The 22,383-nt window shown below is 49.0% G+C and overlaps 1 protein-coding gene across 1 annotated transcript in view; it reads left to right on the top strand.

Annotated features, from left to right (window-relative positions):
- Positions 1 to 22,383, top strand: part of PKD1L1 (polycystin 1 like 1, transient receptor potential channel interacting) — a 137,655-nt gene that overhangs the window by 90,540 nt on the left and 24,732 nt on the right. Inside the window, exons 37-48 of the mRNA XM_070511923.1 lie at positions 1,287 to 1,494; positions 3,509 to 3,615; positions 4,452 to 4,674; positions 6,438 to 6,611; positions 7,992 to 8,111; positions 8,202 to 8,271; positions 8,677 to 8,723; positions 10,001 to 10,154; positions 12,658 to 12,796; positions 13,838 to 13,922; positions 14,341 to 14,517; positions 16,391 to 16,509. Of these exons, the coding sequence (XP_070368024.1) occupies positions 1,287 to 1,494; positions 3,509 to 3,615; positions 4,452 to 4,674; positions 6,438 to 6,611; positions 7,992 to 8,111; positions 8,202 to 8,271; positions 8,677 to 8,723; positions 10,001 to 10,154; positions 12,658 to 12,796; positions 13,838 to 13,922; positions 14,341 to 14,517; positions 16,391 to 16,509 (1,623 nt within the window). The remainder of the gene's footprint in view (positions 1 to 1,286; positions 1,495 to 3,508; positions 3,616 to 4,451; positions 4,675 to 6,437; positions 6,612 to 7,991; positions 8,112 to 8,201; positions 8,272 to 8,676; positions 8,724 to 10,000; positions 10,155 to 12,657; positions 12,797 to 13,837; positions 13,923 to 14,340; positions 14,518 to 16,390; positions 16,510 to 22,383) is intronic.

A 22,383-nucleotide genomic window follows, 5' to 3' on the forward strand; every position in this document is an offset into this window, starting at 1 on the left:
ATTACTTTGCAGACAAGTAGGTGGATCCATTAGTTAGGTATGCTACAGATGCTGGTCACTGTGAGGGTCATCAGGACTCAGTGATCAGGACTCAGAGAGCAGGCTCAATTGCAGTTTCTGACAGCACTGGGGGCAGGGGGTCCATCTGGGGAGGGGCAGCCCTGGGCGATGTCTAGAGGAAAACCACACCTGAGGCCGTGCGGGGGCAGAATCCGGGAGGTTCTGGGTGTAGTCCAGGCGTAGGAAGGACAGGCTGGAACCAGAGAGCCATGAGCTCCTGCTGAGCTGATGGCATAGGCTCAGAACAAGTCTCCGTTCTGGCGAGGAGGAGAGTGTCCGGCAGAGAAACCAGGAGCAGAACCTCTACCCTCAGACAGGGTCAAAGTGCAGTGATGGGAGTGGGAGGATGACATCTCCTGCAGCATGGACCTCGTGCTGACCCTTTGAAACCCCGTCAGGGGTCTGTAAGACTCGAGTCCAGGCAGAACACCTTATCAGGTTAGGGTCCTGCATGAGTGCCCTGATGTGGACTCCACTCCGTGGGTCTGCGGGGTTCAGTGTTCTCCCTCAGCCAGCACTGGAGCCTGGGAACAGGAGGGGAGTGTGAGGTGCAGGTGGGGAGCAAGCAGCCCCACCCACAGGGGCAGCTGGGATGGGCAGGTACAGGAGCATCTCCTCCTTGTTCTGCTGGAGGGAGGGAACATTCATCACACCTACATGTTGAAGCATTTGATATGTGTCTTATTACTTACTCTTCATGATAACAGCGAGATTGGCATTCTTACCCATATTTCATGAAGAAAATTCCTCAGAGAGAGGATGTGAGTCGCTGACATGGTGCAGCTTTTCAGATGCAGAAGCTGGTCATCACAAGGCTTCTTTGTCCAGAGTCCATGCTCATGGGGTGCTAGTCATTGGAACACGAGGCAGCTCTGTGCCTTCAGGAGCCTCTTGATTCAGCCTCAAGCAGCTTCTCCCCTAAGGGGCTCAGATCCGTCCTAACACCCAGAGATGGCAGAAACCACTCCACCCCTCCAACTTTCCCTTCTCGGCCACTTTCCCTAATAAAAATCTACTTTCTCCTCCCAGTTACAAAGCAAATGTTTAAAAACAAATCAGTGAAGACCAGTAGGGGCACATGTCTGCGTACATGTGTATACAGGTGTTAGTCTTATATGTGTGCGTTCGTGTCTGCGTTAACCAGTGTGGGGGGCACTCATCAGTCTTTGTCTAAATATTTATATTCCTGAGTAACTCACTGTTTACTTCTGTCCTTTTATTTACAGACATCCGGAAAACCTACTTCCCACTATTTTTATTGTGGTTTTTACAATTCTTTATGCACTTTTGGTTACTAAAAGCAGACGTGTAGATCGTCACGAAAAAAAGAAAACTGGTTACATTTTTCTGCAAGAAAACGTTCCGCCGGACCACCAGCTGTACGCAGTTGTCGTGGACACAGGCTTCCGGGCTCCGGCCCACCTTACTGCAAAGGTAAGCAGGTCATCCTGGGAGACACACCTTGTGGTGTGGAAGGGTGTGGACGGGTATGAGTGATGGTTTGATGATTTGGCCGTCCTGTCTATCACCTGTCACCCATCACAGCTGGCCCCATCTTACTTCTCGGGAGGCTTGTCTGCCCTTCCTCTGGGCTCTCCCTGGCCACGCGCATCTGTAAGAGTGAGATGCAGACTGCCCTCAACCCCTTTTCCCCTTTCCACCTTCACTGAGGAAAGCAGCGCAGAGCCACTTGTGTCTCTGAGTGGCACATCGAGACTCTGAGAACCAAACTGTGCTCTTCTAGTGGGTGTGAACCCTTACCACCACCCAGAGGGAGATCGCAGGAGAAAGGGGGAGAACTCCAGACTGACTTTGGGGACTGGCAGGGACGAGGCTGGCTGGGAGCTTGGGGTAAAGACAGTCTCCGCAGAGTTGCTGATGGAGGAAGGGCAGGAGGGGATGGATGAGGAGCGAGGTAAAGTGCAGGAGGTGGAGAGAGACGGTCTGTCACTGGCCGCGTGGAGGCCGTGTGCCCAGGCGGGGCTGTAGAGGTGAGGCTGCAGGCAGAACCCAAGCCCATCCAGCCGGCTGTGTGAGCGCAGGTGTGTGCTTGCATGGATCCCACAGGAGGGATCCCCCTGGGCCTGGAATTCACCCGCACTTCTCCAGGGAGCCAGGCTGCTTTGTGGAACCCATAGTGAGAAAACAAGCTGGCTCAGTCTGGACAAGGTAGGGGAGGAAGAGGGAGAGGAGAGCGAGGGAGAAGGGTGCAGCAGTGTCGGAACAGATCGGGGCACGACATGTGTTTTAAAGCTTGTGTGATCCTTGCCCACTATCAGCCCTTAGTCTCTCACTATATGTTTACATAGTCTACCAGATAGATATACACTCTCACAGACAATACATAGCACGTCGAAGAGGATCCCCTTAACCTAACAGAGGCTGTCTCCCTACAGCAAACACTACATTTAATCGTGAAACTTGAGACAACGTCTGCTACTGTCTCTACCACTGGAAACTCCAGGGGAGACAATAAAATAAGAACCAAAACAAGAAAATAAGATTTGGAAGGGGAGAGAGAAGAATTGTTATTTGCTGCTGATATGATTATTAAATAGAAAATGCAAAAGACTCTTGAGTCAAAAAACTAGAAGTAATAAAAAAGCAAAATTGCTGGATACATGATTAAGAAAAAACCATCAAAGGCGTCTCTAGAGAACAGCAGTACCGTTTATAACACGTACTTGAAAACGCGATCTTCCTCATCACGGTCACAAAATGGTGACATACCTGGAAGGAAATCCACCAAACACATTCAAGACCGTCATGGAGAAAATCTGCACAATATGCACAAAAGTTCTAAATAAAGAGCGATATTTGTTCATGGATGGGAAAACTCATTTTCCTTGTCATTTCTCCCAAACTAATCAATAACATTAATAATAGTAACAGCAGCTTATGTGAACTGACACTTTGCAATGTGTCATTTGTTACTCCCCTAAAACCTCAAAAAACTCTTTGAATTAAGTTCTGTCAATATACCCATTTTACAGATAAAAACTAAAACATGGAGAGGTTAAATTCAATGAAATACAATAAAAATTCCAGGAAAGTGTTTTGTGGAACTTGAAAAACTGATTCTAAAATTCCTGTGGAAGAGAATGCAAGAATGTAAGAGAATTACCAGAGTCCATCCCAGGCACCTGTTGGTCCCTCTGACAGCACTGTCTCAGCTACTCCAGCTTCAAAATGTGCCTGGATACCTGCTGGGGAGTCCCCTGCTGTGTTCTCTTCACATTCTAGCACCTCTCCTAACTGGGGGCAGGGGGGCGTGAAGGCCACAGGCTGCGCTCCCTGGGCCCCCTGGGTCCTCGCTGGGGCGCTTGGCCTTCCAGGATGGTCTTGGAAGAATGGGGAGCTGAGAGGAGGGGTACAGAATCCCCTGCCCAGCATGTTAGTGTTGTAGGGTCCATATCATGAACTCTTACCCCTGTGTCTTTGTTTTGAGGTTTACATTGTTTTATGTGGTGAAAATGGACTTTCAGAACCCAAAGAACTCTACTGCCCGGAGAAGCCCCTGTTTGAAAGGAATTCCAGACACACTTTTATCCTGAGGTATCTGAAATATTCTGACTGCACAATTTGAGAAAAGGAGGCTGGTCAGACCTGGCGTACACTTCTCACAATCCGTAAAGTGGGAATACAGAACATTATCTTCTGACAGGGAGCGTCACTTTACGTAGGAACAATTTCGTAAAGGGCTTGCAGTTTGTTATCTGAAGTAGGTTAAACACTATGTGTGTGCAGGAAGGAAGGAGGAGGCAGGGGCAGTCGGATTTATTGATGTTACACGCTAGTCAGGTTCCCAACCACAGTGTTTCTCCATGTCACTGAACCTGTTTAAATTAATTAGATTCTTCCCAAATTTGGAAGAGCAAGGACACCTGGCAATGCAGAGATGGTGGGGTTGGATGAAGAGGGATAATTTATCAAGCCAGGAGTACGAGCACCTGACGTTCTCAGAAAATACAAAAGAACTGAACTAAATATTTTTTCTCCTGGGAAGTTCCATTTATGATATTTGTTGGTTTGGAGTATTATGTCTTCGTTTAGAGAGAGGAGGTTAGCTTCAGACTGCTCCACACCAGTCACTAATACATGAATGAGCTTTGAGTGCATTGAGCACAGAGAATGGGAGGCGTTGAAGAGCTCTGCGTGCCACCACTGGGCTCCGCACAACCAGGAACATCTGCTATTGAGTGACGAGAGGGGCCTGTGGGAATTCACCGTCCGCTCTCCTGGGTTCCCAGGGGGATTTGTATGTTGCTCTGCATAAAGCTTATTTGTTAACATGTCTCATCTACCCCCTGAGGGTGAGAACCAGGGCTGGTGCTGCACCCCGGGCCCCACTGCCCCGCAGCCTTGCCTGATGAGCCGCTGTGTGTCCTCAGTGCTCCAGCTCCTCTGGGCCCGATCCGGAAGATCCGCCTCTGGCACGACAGCCGTGGACACTCTCCCGCCTGGTATGTGAGCCACGTGATGGTGAAGGAGCTGTGTGCAGGACAGGGACAGAGCTGGCTTTTCCCCGCCGAATGCTGGTTGGCAGTGAGCAGGTGGGACGGCCGCGTGGAGCGGGAGCTGGCCTGCCTGTGCCGGGGCCCGGGCTTCCGGAAGGTGGGTGGCATCCCTGGCCAACTGGCAGAATGCCCAGCTCTGCTTCTCTGGGCAGTTGTTTACTTAATGTCTCTAAAGTTAGGCGTGTTCATTCTTTTCTTAGTTAATATCAAGATAACCGTGTCTTAAACGATGCATCAAGTGGCCATTCAAGCCTGGAGTAGTTACCTTGCCACTTATTAATTATCGTAGCAATGTTTTTCTTCTTTTAGTTGTAACTATAATAACACTTACAGACTTCATGGTTGCCTGTGGTCTGTGGTGTCCAAGGGGCCACTAAGTAAAGACTTTTGAGTGCACTGTGTATATCCTGACATCGAGATAACCGATGAACAGAATACAGGCATAATGGGGGCAGCGTGGCTGGGGATCCTGAAAAAAGACAAAATCCCCTATAATCTCACAAACCAACCGTGAAACTTGATCTTTGCGTATTCCAGTCTTTCCCTATACATGAATATGTTTTCAATAGCTGTAATAATAATGCTTGTGCATTTTTCTACTAATTTAACATTTAGAGCAAATTTCATCATGAATTTTCTTTAAAAAATCATCACTGCGCTAGTCTTTGCTCAAGTATCCACCTATTCGACATTTACAGTTTTCTTCTGTTTATTTTCATAATAGAAAACACCTTCCCATGTGACCTTGTGTTTCTGGTGCACAGTGTCCTAGGCTGTCTCAGATAGAGATAGGCGGCCAGTGGGTGCTGATGTCCTCCCGTTTCACTGGACCTTTCTTTCTAATGTGTCCTTATCGCCACCTGCCATGGAAGAGAGGGCCAGGCTCACCACTTTGGCATTTTCAGTCTTGACGCTGCTAATTTAGTAAGAAAAATGATCACAATGAATTTGAAATAGAACTTTTAATCAGCCGCAGCATATGGAAATTCTTCAGCGCTTAACACTGAAGGCCTGATTCAACCGGGACTTTCCTTTTGACAATTATTTCTAAGTAATTATAACTAAATATTGTCACTTTGTTTGTTCTCCAGCTGTTTTGTCTGAGAACTTTCTGAGAGAAACGTAGACTTATTAGTTTAGTCATATGGATGCACATGTGGCTGTGGGCTATGAATCAATGCTGTACCTTTGTTGGCCAGTCCATTTATATAAAAATATATTCTCATCCCATTGAAGCTGTTTTGCTGATATTTGCTTCTATGTTCTGCTGCTGGTCATCCTGTTTCTTCTAGAACAGCATTGAGCACTGAGCGTTATTGGAGTTGAACTGAACCTTTTGAGCTCGGTGCAGTTCCAAAGGCAGCATGTTGCCCACTGCAGCCAACCCTGCAGGGCTGCTCAGGGCACAGAGGTGGGTGAGCGCGCTCCCAGCCCGCAGTGTGCTTGAAGCCCAGCAAAGTTCACCGTGTTGCAGGGGAACATGCTAGGAATGGAGGGTTTTTAACCATCTCTTAGGAACACAAGGAAAGATGTGATCAATTCCACCAGGTGAGGGTTTATAAACAGAGGCTCCAGAGAGAAGGGTGTGAAGGCATTCAAAGGTGACACAAGCATGGCGGCCAAGGGACAGTTTGTCTCAAAGCTCCGGGGGTCCCAGCGGAAGGTCAGAGAGAGGGGCTGCAGACAAGGCTGGAAGGCTGGAGCCAGCTGCAAAGGGCCTGGGGCTAACGAACTGGGATCGGAGGGCCATGAGACTGTGGCGTCTCCATGCGGAAAATGGTTGATTGTCAACCGAGATTTCATGCTGTTTGTATGAATGCCCGATGTCGCTGAGCGTCTCTCTTGTTTGGTTGGTTTCAGCTTTGGTATTGGAAGTTCACGGAGTATCTGGAGGACTTCCACGTCTGGACCTCTGTACTCAGCCGGCCCTCGGGCAGTGGCCTCCTGCACACCCCGCGCCTCACCGTGGCCTTCGCCATGCTCTGCGCCTACGCAGGCCTCACTGCCCTGCTCACCACTGTGGGACAGGAGCAGGTAGGCTCCAGCCTCCCACTCCCAGACCTACAGTGTGGTGCCTTCTTGACTCAGGAATTAGCAAAATGCACAGTCCTCAGGGAGAGGCTTATGCAGGGGAAGAGACCCGTGGGCCTGGAAGGAATCAGGAGGGGTCTGCAGGGCAGTGGGCTCCGGGGGAAGCAGGCGCAAGCCTGCCTCAGCTGACTGCTCCCTGTGTGAACCTGTGACCCCCGTGCCACAGAGCATGGCTTCTCCACAGGTGTCAGCAGCCTGGAGTGTCTGATGAGAGTGCTCTTGAATCATTTTATGAGGCTGGCAATTAATTCAAATTAAACATCCTCTGACTGAAAAAGAGAACAGTTCTGATAGCCACATTTGCCCTTGGGATGCCTTTTGGTGTTTCTGGTCTAACGGACCCTCACGAGATGTGGAGATTAATTCTAAATCAGCACAAGCAGTTAGAATGGAGGCCCTGCCTCTCCTGAGGCAAAAATTACAGTATGACTGTTGGGGTGAGGGCAAACGGTCAGATTTGCTTCTTATGACAACCTCATGGCCATTCATGGGCCCCCAGTGGCTGGGAATGTGCTGAGGGGTCCATCTCAGAGGTGGGGCTCAGGAGGTGCATCCACCAGAGAGCACAAGTATTTGGAGTTCATGCAATAACAGTAATGAAATGGCAGGATTTTTTTACTAAAGTGACATACGTGTGGCATTTGTAAGAAGATGACGAAGAAATATCATCAAGTAGCAGGAAGGGAACAGCTTCCTGAAGAACGGGGCCTGCAGTCAGGAAACCTCAGGGTGCTCTGTCCTCTGAGGTCGACCAGTTGTCTTTGTGCTCATCAGTACATCGGGGGTATTGATTCTCTTTGTCCAGTTGTAGTGAGGATTAAGTCAGCTGAGCATGTGGTGTGCCTGGCATAAAGTGGGCGTTCCACAGACATTTGTTCAGTCCAAAAGATTTGTACGGGAGAAAAACCAAAGGATTTCTTTTTTTTTTTTCTTTTTTCCCCAAAGCCCCCCGGTACATAGTTGTGTATTTTTAGTTGTGGGTCCTTCTAGTTGTGGCATGTAGGATGCCGCCTCAGCAATGGCCTGATGAGCAGTGCCATGTCGGTGCCCAGGATTCGAACTGGCGAAACCCTGGGCCACTGAAGCAGAGCACGCGAACTTAACCACTCAGCCACGGGGCCGGTGCCCTCGAAACATTTCTTATGACCTGTTTTTTTCTTCTTTTTCACTCCTGAGGTAGAAGGTCAAAGATTCAGGGAGAGCGAACTTTGGTTAAGTATAAAGTAGCTATCGCATTAAATACCTTTGTGATTACAAAATGACCATATGTTTTAAGTCGGACTCATTTCGGGCGATGTGATTGCTGCCGTTGGGTTATTGCAGCTCATGTTGGATGTCGGCCCCACTGAGGTCACTCTTGGATCCTTCTGGACGGGTTTCCTGTGCACCCTTCTGGCTTCTCCGGGGGCGCAGCTCTTGTCGCTGTTCTTCAGGCTCAGCCAGGTACCAGCAACTGGTCTGCATGACCCTGTTCTCCTGGGCGGTGCCCTCATTGCCCGATGCCCTCTCTGAACAACCTCCATACCTCTGCAGGGAGCCAGAGGGCCTCCCGGAGAAGAGCCACGCCTGCCCCTGAGAGCAGTGAGGACAGAGGCAGCTCAGGGTAAGTGTGCACTTAAAAAAGTTTAAAAGGTGATTTTGTTTGTTCTAAAAACACAGCAACAGGAAAATGATGAAGTCTGGAAGGCGAGAGTTCAAGACGCTTGCCCATCGCAGCTGATCTTTTTTGGCCAGTCTACTGGACAGACATTGCATGTCCTACTCGCCATTGCATTGTGCTCATTACGAGGAAAATTGAGCTTCATTTCATGTTTAAAAGCCATTTCGATGGGTTGTCCAGGCGACAGCAGGATGGCGATGTTGAAAGTCCTCCTTGCAGCCACATCTGTGTCTCAGGAAGGCCCGTCCTGGTGGAGTCGGAGGCAAGAGTATTTCCTAAAGAAAGTGCTCTCCTCAGGAACCCTTAATCCCTGGTTTCACATCATAAATTTGATTTCTTTTTAATCAGGCCTTAATTCGAGTAGAAGGATGCCAGACGCACAGAAGACATACAAGGTAAATATAATTACACACAGCAGCTAATTCTCTGGCATAAAATTCTAACAATTAGGTTTTTCTGGCATCCTCTCTTGGCTGTGGTCTGGCCACGGATGGTCAGAGCAAGGGTGGATGGAGATGAGGGAAAGATATGCAGGAACCCGTCGTGCCCATTGGGGCCAGTGAGCAGTGGCGGGTCCTGTGAAGACAGAAGGTCGTTTCCCAGGAGGCAGGCCATGGGGGCAGCTGTCCAGGAATCTTAGGAGAGGCCAGATGGGCAGGGGTGCAGCCTGCAGAATTTGCAAAGCCATGTATGTACAGACAGTGACTTTTATTTTTTCCTGAGGAAGATTCACCCTAAAGCTAACATCTGTTACCAATCTTCCTCTTTTTTTGTATATGAGCCGTTGCCAGCATGGCCATTGATAAGTGGTATAGGTCTGTGCCTGGGAACCATACCTGGGCCACCAAAGTGGAGCACGCCACACTTAACCACTAGGCCACGGGCTGGCTTGACAGTGACATTTTAGAAGCTGGGCCTGACAGGGGCCATTGGCAGATCCAGTGGGAGAGATGCTGTGAGGCAGAGCCCCGGGTGTTGGCTCGGCTGCTCCTCAGACCCCCGTGAGGTAGGGACAGGAGAAGCTACCCCCATGCTGGGTGCACTCCATTCCAGGTCCCACGTGCACAGACCCCGCCTGTGACACAGGGCGAGTTGAAGGCAGTTTCTAAGTAGTTCTCCACTTCAGCTCGCTGGATCTGCAGGATGTGCCTTTAGCTTAAGTGGACTCTTCTCTGTGGAAGTGTTTCAGGATGCATGTGATTCCTATGCTGTCCGAGCTCTGACTCCCTGTTCAGAGCCATTCCTGAGCGTGGCGCTCCGTCCCCAAGCCTGCGTTCCAGGCCCGCTCTCCCCTCCGCTCTCCTTCTCGAAGCGTGTCCACTCCCTGAGCCCAGGCTGGCTCTCTGTCCTTCTGCCTTGAACCTCACCCCATCCACTGCTCTGGGCTGATCTCTGCTCTGCCCGGGTCCAGGTCGGCCTCCCAGCGGGCAGCTGCACAGTTGCTCTTGGCTGTGCGGAGCCTGTTGGTACTCCTTCGTAGGCTGTGCAGGGTGCTAAGGAGCTGGCACCCGGGACTGCCTGTGCTTCCTCCCCAGAACCCATCTCCAGGCCTGAGGCTTGACAAAGTCGGCTGGGCTGTGCTCAAATCCTGAGGGGGCTCACAAACTGCATTACTATATGGAAAACCCTGTGTATTGAGACATTAACCTCATCCTCACCTTGCCTTTTCTAGCATAACGTTCTTTCAGAGAATGGCGGGGCCCCGAGGAGGGCGGCAAGCAGTGATGGTTCAGGCTGTTCCCCCCCTGAACCAGAGGCCAACAGGGCTGACCTCAGCCAGCCGGCTCCGAGGGAGGAGAGTGACCCCTGCACTCTCAGTTTACAGGGTGAGTTAGTGCTAGGTATGGAGCCCAACCTGCAGCTCGTCCGGAGAGGCAGGGTGTGCGGAGCGGGAGTCGGGTCAAGTGTGACTGAATGTTCTGGTCACATCTACCCCAGGCCCATCTGAAACTGAGGCTGCAGCTTTGCTCTAAAGTCCTGGTGATTTCTGCCATATACTTACATGAGTTTGGTCATATCTTAAAAACTCAGTAATAGTATCTTAGCTTTTCTTTAAGTTAAGAAATTTGAAGCTTGGCATTTTTTTGATGCAAATTAGAGTGAATAATGACCATAGCTGAAAGCTCAGCAATGAGCCAGTGGAAGTGGAACTGCAGGATCAAAAGGGGCTGTGTGCACAGAAGCTGACCCTCTGCAAGCTGGGTCCCAGGAGGGCAGCCACATACCTGCTCAGTACTGTCCAAAGGGGTCTGTGTCAGGGCTGGCCTGGCAGGGGCACGTGGCTACAGGACATGGCTGCAGGGCCCAGGGTGGTGTGGTGAAGGAACAGGGAATTCTCGCGGCTCGTGGTCACCCAGGTCCTCGAGCACTGGGTTCGGGCGCTAGCTGTGAATGCTGCTCTATGGCACAGGGTTGGCAAGGCCCATGCCTGCAGCCCAAGGAGGCCTGGTCTGGTTGGGCCCACACGCACATCACCCTTCACTCTGAGGAGGCATAAAAAATTTGGTTTCCACAAGTGGCTGGGCCCTCAGGTAGGTGGGTGAGCCGTTGGTGCAGGCGCCAGTACCAGCTGGGAATTGGAGGGCAAACTCAGCCCAAGGACACTAGCCTTACACGACAGCTCGACATGAGCACAGGGCCAGGAGGGCAGGTGCAGGAGTACAAAGACTCACCCCTGACAGACCAGATACAGATGAGGTATCTAGAAAGTACGTACACACGTACGGCTCAGGACTGCTCTGCCTTCCAGCTGTTAAAAAACAAAATTCAACAGAGTAAATCGTAAAGATCTTGTTGGCTTTATTCAATGCTTCATGAACCAGGCAGCATCCCATCCAGCAGGTAGAAAGCAGCTGTGCCAAATGAAAGACAGACAGGCAGAAGGGAGCGGGAACGGGGAAGTCGTATCAGGCAAAAGGTAGATTGGTTGTGGCAAAGTTGCTTTCCTTAGGGGCGACAGGGGCTGTCGGGCAGATGACCTCACTAGTGCTGACCAGGCGATTCCTGACTGACTGGTTTAAGATTCCACTTCTGGGAGAGCCAGAACTGTAATTAAGTCGAGTCTCTGTTTGATGACGTGGAGTTTAGCATAAGCGACTCCATCTGGGGCCTCTTGTCTTGTTTTCAACATGTCTTGTTTTACGTGCAGCGAGTGTCCCTCGTCTGCCTAACGCCAGCTTCCCGACGGGCGGGCGCTCCTCAGTCCCCCTAAACTCTCTGTGTCGGGTTGCCCTGGAGTAACATTGCCTCTGCCTCTGGCTGTGCCCTGAGTGGGGTTACCTGTAAGCAATCACCTGAGAAAATGGGGCTCCAGACACCTCCACTCAGAGACAAAGAAATGTATGGGGGCAACTCTGATTACGTGCTCAGCTCCTGGGAAATTACACAATCGTGAACGGGAGTCGATGCTCGCCTGGGACAGGCCCCCTCCTCTGCCCTGGCCCCTGCCCTCCTTCCTGCCCCTTCCCCCGCCTCCTTGCTACGCATAGTGAAAAATACAAATTGTGGGGCAGATAGAGCAACAGAGAATAGCCCAGACAGTGGCGTAATCTGGATGGACCATGCTGATTGTACACAGCAGTTGGCTTTGAGAATGATCGCATGTTTTCACCCAGGCTGGAGAGGACGGTTACTAAATGCATTGGTCTACCACGTAGACCCAGCAACTCTAGGCAGAAATGCAAATTCCATAAACTATGAAACTTGTGAAGACAATGTTAAAAGTACAGGAGGCCTGTTATCTGTGAAGAAGGCAGAGGGATGGCGGAATGTTGGGCTTGTCAGATGAGACAGAAATGGGAAGAGAGTAAAGACCCCACTGCAATAAAATTAGGAATCTCTGGGTGTTAGTCAGGGTCCCCCAGAGAGTGAGAACCAATAGGATATGTGTATGTCTGTATAGAAAGGGATTTACTGTAAGGAACAGGCTCACGTAATCATGGAGGCTGACAAGTCCCAAGGTGTGCAGTCGGCAGCCTGGAGACCCAGGAGAAATGATGTTCTAGTTCACATCCTACAACTGGAAAAAGCCGATGTCCCACTCTGAAGGCAGTCAGGCCCACGAATTCTCTCTTACTCAGGGAAGGTCAGCCTTTTTGTTCTATTCAGGCCTTCACCTGATTGGATGGGGCCCACCCACATTGGGGAGAGCCATCTGCTTTACTCAGTCAGACGTTAATCTCATCCAGAAACACCCAGAATAATGTTTGACAACATGTCTGGGCACCCCCATGGCCTAGTCTAGTTGACACATAAAATTAGCGACTGCCCTTGGGTGCAGGGAAATGATGAGATCTGTTAACGTGTGTGCCTCTGCCTATTCTTTCTTAGGCCCTGGTGGTGGGTTTGAAGAACTCACCGTTCCCCGGTGGCCAAGGGCACCTCTGCCTTGGTCTGGCTCTGCAGCGTGGGTCCTTTGCGGGATGGTGTCTGTGGCCTGTGGCTTAGGGACAGGATTTCTAGGATACAGGTGAGCCATAGAGGTTTTCAAATATCCTCAGGTCTTTGGGTGGAAAGTCTGGCATTTATAAGGAAATCCCTGTGTTTCTGGCAACTCAGAAAATGCAAGCCCAGATGTGGCTGTTGCCGATGTAGGCTTCATTTCTCTCTCCTCCCGGCTCCACCGCCCTGGGGGTGAAGAGAAACATATGCGCCTGGCCCACTCTAGGATGGCAGCCCGGCCTGGATGGAGTCTCAGATGTTGCAAGAAGCTGCAGGACCCTCACTCAGGAAGGAGGGAACCCAGCTATGGAGCTCCCTAGAGGGCCGGCTTTGAGCCGGGTACACAGGCAAAGAGCATGTCCTTAATGGTCCCCGTCACTTGAAAAAGCAGACCCTGCGAGGCAGAGATTGTGGCGCGTATTTCATAGATTCCATTTCTGTCCCACCACAGCCGCTGCCTCTTGATCTGGTTCCTGGGCTGCTGGGTCCACCGTCAGGACCCCAGGATATTCAGTGTGGCTCCCGTGGACCCACACCGACCTAAACTGTGAAGAGTAACCGCAAAACCAAGACGCTTTCCTCCCAACTCTCCTTTCTCCCAATTGCATATACTGAATCACTGTGATGATGGGCAACTTACTTAAAACCCCCTCAGTTTGCTCATCTGTGAAACAGGAATATTCCTAGCGCCCAGTTCACAGGGTCTTAGGGGGAGCAGATGAAGCCCTCAGTGCAATGCTGTTAGCACAGCGCCTGCCCCGCTCAGTGCTCAGCAGGTGCGAAGTTCACTGTTATTAGCATCCGCCCATTCTCCTCCGCGTCCCCTCTCTGCGCTCTGTGTGTGGGATTTCTCCTTCCCACTCAGCAGCTTCAGGGCAGGTGACGTCCCCTCTCTGCAGGAAGAGACTCCCCTCTGTTGGGCAGAACAGCACGATGCCCACCCGCACTGCCCCTTCCCCACTGCAGCCCCACTCCTGCCCCCGTCACACTGTCACGAGGGTGTGGGCCCTCCAGCCTGTGTCCCTGTGCTTAGATAGGGTGCTGACGGCGGCTCTCTTCCTGGGGACAGGTTTAGCCCCACGCAGTGTCTGCAGTGGCTGCACCTGCTGGCCCTCTCGGTGGCGTGCTGTGTTTTCATCACCCAGCCGCTTATGGTGAGCAGCGCCCTCCAGATTGGAGTCGCTTTCCATCAACTGGGGCCTGGAAGGGGGATGGCGGCTCCGTTTTGGTGACGTATTGCTTTTCTTCACAGCTTGACTAAGGTGTGTTGGGGAAAAACTGGGAGCCAGGCCCTGCGTGGAGCCGCATGTGGGCCTCTCAGCTAGTCCTCAGGCAGATCCCGGCGGGAGGGAGCCTCTTCACCCCCCGTCTTTCATTGGGACCCTGAGACTTGGGGAGCAGAGGCTCTGGCCCAAGGCCTCGCCTGGGGAGTGAGTGGGTCAGAACCAACGCAGGTGACACACTAGTGTGTGTTTAAGCTAGGCCCAGAGTCCCGTCCCACCAGGAAACAAGGGCAGCTCTGGGGCGCACAGACGTGGTGCGGTGACTCCGTGTGTCGCTGTCTCCTTCCAGATCGGCCTCGCGGCATTGGGCTTTGCTTGGAGAAGGAAAGACGACAAGCACTTCTTCACTGAGTCTTTACGTGAAGCTACCAAGGGTCTGGACTCTGAACTGGAAGAACTTTCCAGGACCCGCTTGCCCCTTTCTTCAGGCTGCAGCACTCCTGACTGTGCAAGTGAGGTTGAAAAAGTGAGGATACAGTCTGTGCATGTTAACCGGGCTTTACTGAACTGCCTTATGTCCCCATCGTGCGTATCTGAACTCATTCTTGAATTCAAATTCGGTTGTGTTCTGGGAGATGCGTGGATGCATTTTAATTCCTTATGCTGCTTTGCATATGCTATGTGATAGCAAGCACGTAGGATCTATTTCCTTACCCTTACCCTAATCCCAGAGAAATCGGAGCACCCAGAACATGAGCTTACTTTAAAGTATTGAAGCAAATGGGACATGTAATTCTTGGCCATGATTTTGGAGAATTTTTAAGTCATATGCATTTCGGTGGACACAGGGAAAAGTTACTCCTTCCTCCCTCCCTCCTTCCTTACTTCTTTCCGAAAGTCAGTCTTTCCTGTTGTGTGTGTGGAGTTCTCCTGCACAGTGTGGATGCCGTGAAGGAAGTGAAAGGTCTCTGGGCCCTCACAAATAAGTGCACGGGCTTGTTGCTAACCTAGGGCAATGACCTGCAGTAGGCATTGTGTACTTGTGTGGAATGACTAGTAGTCGGCTCTGACCAAGGACACAGTCCCAGGTCACTCAGGGACAGACCTCATCCCCACGGCTCCCCATCCCTACTCCCATCCTCTCAGAGGAGACCATGAGCTCCTACTGGCCAAATGGCTGCTGTGGTGACCTGTCCGAAGGCTTCCTCCCCTGTAACTCCCAGCCTTACCCGGGACGCCTGATGCTGATTATAAATGTGCGGTGAGTGTCAACTCTGCGCTCAGCTTCTCTCACACACTTTGTTTACGCTTATGGCGTCATTTATTCCTTGCAACACCTTACAAAGTGGGAGCAGTGTTGCACCCCCTTTTGAAGATGAGTAAAATTGAAGCCTGGAGGCGTCAAGTAGCTAGACTAAGGCTCATGAGCAGTAAGTTCGAGTCTGGGCTCCAAACCTCGGTCCATCTCACCCCTTTCTCCTGCACCCTCAGCCCAGTGGCATTTGAGAAGCCGCATTGTCCTGGTTTCCCTCCACCTTTCGGATCTGGACTTTCCCGTCTTCTTCAGAGACTCTCTTTCCTTTTCTGTCTCGTGTGCCGCTGCGCCTGCTGTGCTGCCGTCTACTCCTTCTCTGTCTATAGTCTCAGCCTCGGGGGTAAGACCCTCCCATGAATGCAGCCCTGATCCGGTGCTGGTGCCCCGCCTGACTTCCCAAGGTGTCCAGCAGCCCTGCCCTGTCCTTCCTCAGGACTCCGGAAGGTTCTGCACATGTAACTTCCCAATTTAATCTTCATTGTTTGTGAACTTGCCATACATTTCTGAGAGAAAAGACTGCCCCTGATTTCTGAGCTGTCCCAAGTACCCGACCCAGTGCCTGGCTCAGGAGACGTGTGTTGATTGAATGAGTGAGAAATAAACAAATGAATACCTTCCCTGGCTGCTGCCATGCCCTCACCAGACACAAATTTAATATGAAAGTAATGGTGCTTTTTAAAAAAAGGAAAACAGAGGTCATTTCTTGCTAAGACCATACTTGAAAGTGGCTTTTCCACCCTGAGCATCTCTAAGAGAACATACCATGCAAATGCCAAAAGAATGTCCCCTGTGATTGACGGTGGCAAACAGGCCCCTCAGGTGCAGCCACTGTGTGTGATGGGGCAGTTGGGACCCCCGCCAACAGGCTGGCCCAGGACGGGAGCAGAGTTTGTAACGGATTCACTCCTTTCCCCGACCTGCTGCCCAACAACCTGGTATATGGGATCCGCACAAAGTAACGCTGTCCTCAAACCCTGGTCCCAGTGCAAAGGTAGCAATGCTGCCCTTGCTTGGCCTGGCGGGAATGCCAGGGCCTCTCTCCCTTCCCCGCAGCCCCAGGCTCAGGGGTCCCTCATCCCCACAGGTCTTGGCTGCCCGACAACGAGCACGCCGCCTGCGCTGGGCATGTCCGCCGTCCCCAGCCCAGCTCAGAGTCACCAGGGAGAGGATGAGAAGAGAAATGCGAACTCGAGAGGAGCTGAGGTGGGTGGAGGCCTGCGATGGCTGCTCTGGTCCAGCTCCCCTTTCAAAGGGAGGGCCATCAGCATCTGGGAGTCGGGAGCACAGGTGGGAAGCCTTGCTGGCCCCAATGCCACCATTTCAGCTGGACCACCGAGCCCTCCAGTGCGTGGGATGCGGAGAAACTGAACTGCTTGGTTCTGCCAGTAGCAGTGCTGAGAAACTGGTTAAGAAATTTACCCCTCTGGGCCTCAGCTCCCTTATCAATGCAGATGTTCACGCACATAATCAGATTTGATCCCCACCATATCTATACTTAGCATGCTGCTGGGGACTTCTGCTTGTCCAACTAGGGTACACACGGGTGCAGGAAGACATAAGAAAAATTAAACACCTCTTCCTGGGGCATCAGTTTAGCCCAATGACAAATATTTATAAAATAGTTTAATGTTAAAATACACACAGATACATTATGGTACTCAAGGCGAAATCTGCTTGATTTTTTTTAGATAAAACACAAAACTTAAGAAATATCACGCTCATGACAAACCTCTGCAGCTTAGACCTCAGACCCGTTTCTCTCAATGGTACCCATTCTCCCGCCTCATCCATGGTGGATGTTGGGTTGAACTACTGTAAGGAGCCTTATATACACACTAGCTGAAACTTTTTCTGAATTCCAAACATTATTTGGTGTGTCTCAAATCCTTCTGATGTAGTTGGTCAAGGATTTGGGAATTCCTGATATTTTTCCAAATGTAGTTTAGTTAAAGCGTGCAATGGAACTACCTCCAGCTGTCTTCTTAAAGATTCCTTCAGTACAGTGTGGGGGCACCATTAGAATGTCACGTTCAAAGGAGAGTGGGAGAGGATGGAAGAAGAGGAAGTGGAGCTGTGGCAAGGGTTTTAATCTTGCCAAATCTCCCCACAAAAATGAAGCAATTAGATAGCAGAACAAAACCCACAGAACACATGCATTTTAACAAAACGAGATGAGGAGTTGTCCTCCACAGGCCCCCAAAGGCAAGTGGGACAAACCAGTGAGCGCCCGGAGACCTGTAGCTGGGCATTCTACAGAACCAGGCAGAAGGAAGTGCTGGGGTGCTGACAGCCTGAGAACTGGAGGACCCAAGGCACCACAGGCATTATTCATGGGCAATGTGGGGGGTTCCTCTGAGACTCCCACTCCCAGGTGAGGGCAAGCCTGCAAGTCTGGAGCCAGCCAGCCAGCTGAGCCCTAGAAATTAACCAAGCCCGGCTATGCCCAGGCCCCGCCTCACACAGAGGGAGGGGAAGACACTGGGGCAGCGCCCAGACCCAGCAGGACAGGCAGGCCCAGCGAGAGCTGTGGGAGACGGCAGACTGGGAGAGAGGCAAACCAGCCTTTTTGCCTATGACAGCAATAAATTATGGAAAATCGCACAAAAACAAACAAAATACTATAGACAGTAAGGAAATTTAGTAAAGAAGCAGGTTATAAAATTAAAATACAAAACCCAGTATCCTTCTGTACCCAAGTGCAAGCCAGGAAAAGATGCAACAGAGACTCCATTCAACGCAGCAAATAAATAAAATACAGTGAAAGCACTTAGGCATGATCTTAAGAAGAAATGTACAATACTTATATAGGAAGACCTGAAAAACACAAATATAGACAAAAACAAAGGAAACACGCTCCATGTTCTTGACTAGGAAGACACAATGTCATGTCTTCCTAAGTTCTCTCTAAAATCCATTTATGAATTTAATACAATCCCAATAAAATGCCATCAGATTTTTTTTCCTAGTTCTGCTCAATTATAAAGTTACTTTGGAAGAACAAACACGAATAGCCAGCCAGGAAACCCTGACCAGGCAGAGCAAGGAGGTGAGGCTAGCTCTGCTCGATGACAGTAAAGTGGGCTGCAGGCCTCTGCTCCAGGAGAGGGGCCTTGGGCACTTGAATAACAACAGCTCCATGCAGCAGAAGAGGAAACCCAGACACGAATGCCAAAGTGAATACGTGATAAGGTGGCATCGCAAACCTTCTACCCTTTGTAGAAGGTGGAATTTTTCATAAGTGGAATTGGGATAACTGAATACTCATATGGAAAACAATAAAATTGGATGCTTCATCACACCATACACAGGTAAAGTCCAACTGGATAAAGCTTTAAATGTAAAAAGCAAAACCATACAAGTTCTAGAAGAAAGCATGAGTAAGTTCCTCTGTGACCTGTGAGTGAGAAAAACTTCCAGGGCCAGCTCGGTGGCCGAGTGGTTAAGTTCGCGCGCTCCACTGCGACGGCCCAGGGTTCAGATCCTGGGCGCGGACATGGCACTGCTCGTCAGGTCACATTGAGGCGGCGTCCCACATGCCACAACTAGAAGGACCCACAACTAAGATATACAACTGTGTGCGGGGGGGGGGGGGGGAGGCGGGGGGTTTGGAGAGATAAAGCAGAAGGAAAAAAAAAAGATTGGCAACAGTTGTTAGCTCAAGTGCCAATCTTTAAAAGAAAAAAAAAGAAAAACTTCCATATGACTAAAAATCCAGAAACAAAAAGGGAAAAGAAAAATAAGTTGGTGACATAAAACTTGAAGAAGAAAGAAAACCAAACGGTGGCAAATGATACTGTGCAAAGTAAAGATAATGACAAGGAGAAAATATTTGTAACAAAGGTCTCATCTGAGTATATAAAAAGGTTCAAAAAATGAAAAGGACCAACAACTCTTCAGAACAAAAAATGGGCTCGAGAAGTGAATAGACAGTTCACAGAAAAAAAGAAATGCAAATGGCACCTCCACTTACAGGAAGAGAAGTGCCAATTAAAACTGAAAATCCAAAATTTGACCACGTTCTCTGGTTGGTGAGCTTGTGGAAAACAGGTGCCATCCCGCAGTGCTGGTGTGAAGGTAAAATGGTAGCGCCCCTGTGGGCGAATTTGGAAATCTCCAACACAGTTATAGGAGCATTCACCCTTCACCCAGCATGCCCACTTTTAGGGATCACTCTTAAATTAGCAAAAACACGAGAGGACCCAGGCACAAGACAAGTGGTGCAGGACCTGTTATAATAGGAATAGCCTAGAAATAACCCAGATCTCTTCTGAGGGGACCAGAACGCAGTGGAGCATTGCTCAGCTATAAAAACGTACGAGGACCATCTGTGCACACTTGGGGAGAACTCTCCGGAGTCTGCTCCAGGAGAGAGGCAGGGTGGAGAGGAAGGTGCAGGTGCTGCCAACCCTTAGTGGAAGAAGATAGACATCTAATTCATGTGCATCCACTTATCCTAAATAAAACAAACAAGGAGAGAGAGCCCGTACCACTTTAGAAAATAGTTACTTATAGGGGGAGGGAAGGAATATAATTTTCAAAACTTTGTGTTAAAATTTAAAAATTTGACTTTAAAAGTCTAGTCCCTAAGGACGTAAAAAAAAACACCCAGGGAAAAAAGTTGTACAGGTATTTTTACTAGCTGTATTGTTAGGGGAGAGTTGGTATCTTTATTCTGATTATTGATTCATTGTGAGATAAAACAAATGAGGAATTCTGTGACTTTCTAATTCTGCCGTTCCTGGTAACCTTGAAAGTGGGATTCTTGGTGTGGGAGAAAGGAGATACAGACTTGAGTTCAAAAGAGTTAAAACCCTGTAGTCCTGAATTTGAACTGAAATTATAAGTACAAAATCATATTTTTTTTTTAAGGAAAAAAATGTTTTTCCAGGTGTGTCTGCTAAGAAAAGGTCTAAAAACAACCCAGGAGCAGTGGGCACCCCCTGGTCCACAAATACCATTTTCCACCAAAAAGAACTAGGAATCATTGGAATTCCTGATTTCAAGTCTGTGATAGAAAATGTAGAAGATAAGTCTGGAATATTTCTTAAGCAAGGAAGCAGTTAATGACTACTGGAGTCAGAAGCCAATTTGTAGAGGTTCACTTGGGTCAAAGACGGGGTAATTTGACATCCAATCAGGAACAGTAACTGTAACGAATTGGAACTGTAACGAACATCAAATGTACATAAAGCGATGAGTTTGTGATGATGCCAAAAATGTAATTGATCAGTGTTGGCGGATGTTCAGGAACCAACTTTAAAAAAACTGGTGATGAAGTATCAACCCCATCTTTCCTATGCAAATACGCCCCCCGGGAAATCGCGTAAAGGAGAGGGGGTATTTCTCATTATAGAGATATTCCAGCTAATGGACGAAGCCAAAATGATCGAATTAGAACCTGACCATTTTTGCAACCTTTAATGAATGAATGAGTCTAAGCATTAATTTATCAACAACAGCCAATATAAAAAAGAGAGAGGCAATCAGGCATTGTGTGTCTCCTGATCGAAAACATACATCACCTATGGGGTAACCTGCTCAAAACAGCCCGGTCTTCATCCGATCGAGCTTTTGTGCCCACTGGCAGTTTTCAGTGAGAGCACACTCAGCAGGTCCTCACGGGAAACAAGCCTGTGAGAGATCTACAGCACAAAGAGCCAGTTTTCTCAACAAAGAAACTGCAAAGAAATCAAAAAGAGATGGAAATGCTACCTATAGAGTAAAAGAGACATGAGAAGAAAATAGTTAATGTAATCCACCATGTTAACAGATGAAGTTTAAAAAATCGTATGATCATCTCAAGAGATGCAGAAAAAAAGCAATTGACAAAATTGGACATTCGGTCGTGAAAAAAGAAACCTTAGCTCTCAGCAAAGTAGGAATAGAAGGGAGCTCCCCTAAACTAATAAAAGGTGTCTATGAAAACCCTACACCTCGCCTCAGACTGAATGGCGAGACAGCGAGTGCTTTTTAAGATCAGAAACAAGGCAAGCTTGTCCTCTCTCACCACTCCTACTAAACCTCATAGTGGAAGTCCTAAGCAGTGCACTAGGGAAGGAAAAGAAATTAAAAGCTTACAGATTTGAAAGGAAAAAATAAAGAAGTTCATTGGCAGATGACGTGAATAGTCTATGCAGAAAATCCCAAATAATCTATGAAAAAGGCTCCAAGAACTAAAAGGTAAATTTAGAAAGGTTGCAGGATAAAAGTCAACGTAAAGTCAATCATGTTCCTATATACCAGCAATGAATGACTGGAATTTAAAATTTAAAAAGCAATGTCATTTACAATAGCACCAAAGACATGAAGTACATAGATATAAACCTAAGAAAACATGCAGAATGTGTATCCTGAAAACCACAAAGCGCTAACAAAATAAATCTAAGAAGATCCTATTAAATGGAGAGAGATACGGTGTTCATTGATTGGAACACTCAATACATCCAGTAACTCTTTCCTTAACAACAGGGCTCCATTCTGAGAAATGTGTCCTTAGGCAACTTTGTCATTGTGCAAACATCATAGAGCGTGTCTACACAAACCTACATAGTATAGCCTACTACAGACCTAGGCTATATGGGACTAATTTGATGGTCCGTGGTTGACGGAACATCATTATGCGGTGCATGGCTGAAGTGTCAAGGTGTCAGTTCTTTCCAATTTGATCTGCAGATTCAATGCAACCCTAACAAAAATCCTGCAAGCTTTTTTATAGGTATTGACAAGCTGATTCTAAAATTTACGTGGAAAACAAAGGAACTAGACTAACCAAAGCAATTTTGAAAGGGAAGAACAAAGTGGAAGGACTGACACTACCCGACTACGGGACTTACTACAAAGCGACAGTAATGAAGACAGTATGGAATTAGCGACACAACAGACACGTAGATCGGGAACAGAATAGAGAGCCAGAAATAGACCATACAAATTTGCTCATTCTAAAAGGCACAGAGGCAACCCAATGGAGAAAGAGGAGGGTTCTTCAAAAATGGTGCTAGAAAGGAGATCTGATCGGTGGTTACCAGGGAAAAGGGGGGGTGGGGGGAGGGTACGGAGGGGGAAGTGGTGTACCCACAA

This window comes from Equus asinus, chromosome 1 (assembly GCF_041296235.1).
Source record: "Equus asinus isolate D_3611 breed Donkey chromosome 1, EquAss-T2T_v2, whole genome shotgun sequence".
NCBI lineage: Eukaryota > Metazoa > Chordata > Mammalia > Perissodactyla > Equidae > Equus > Equus asinus.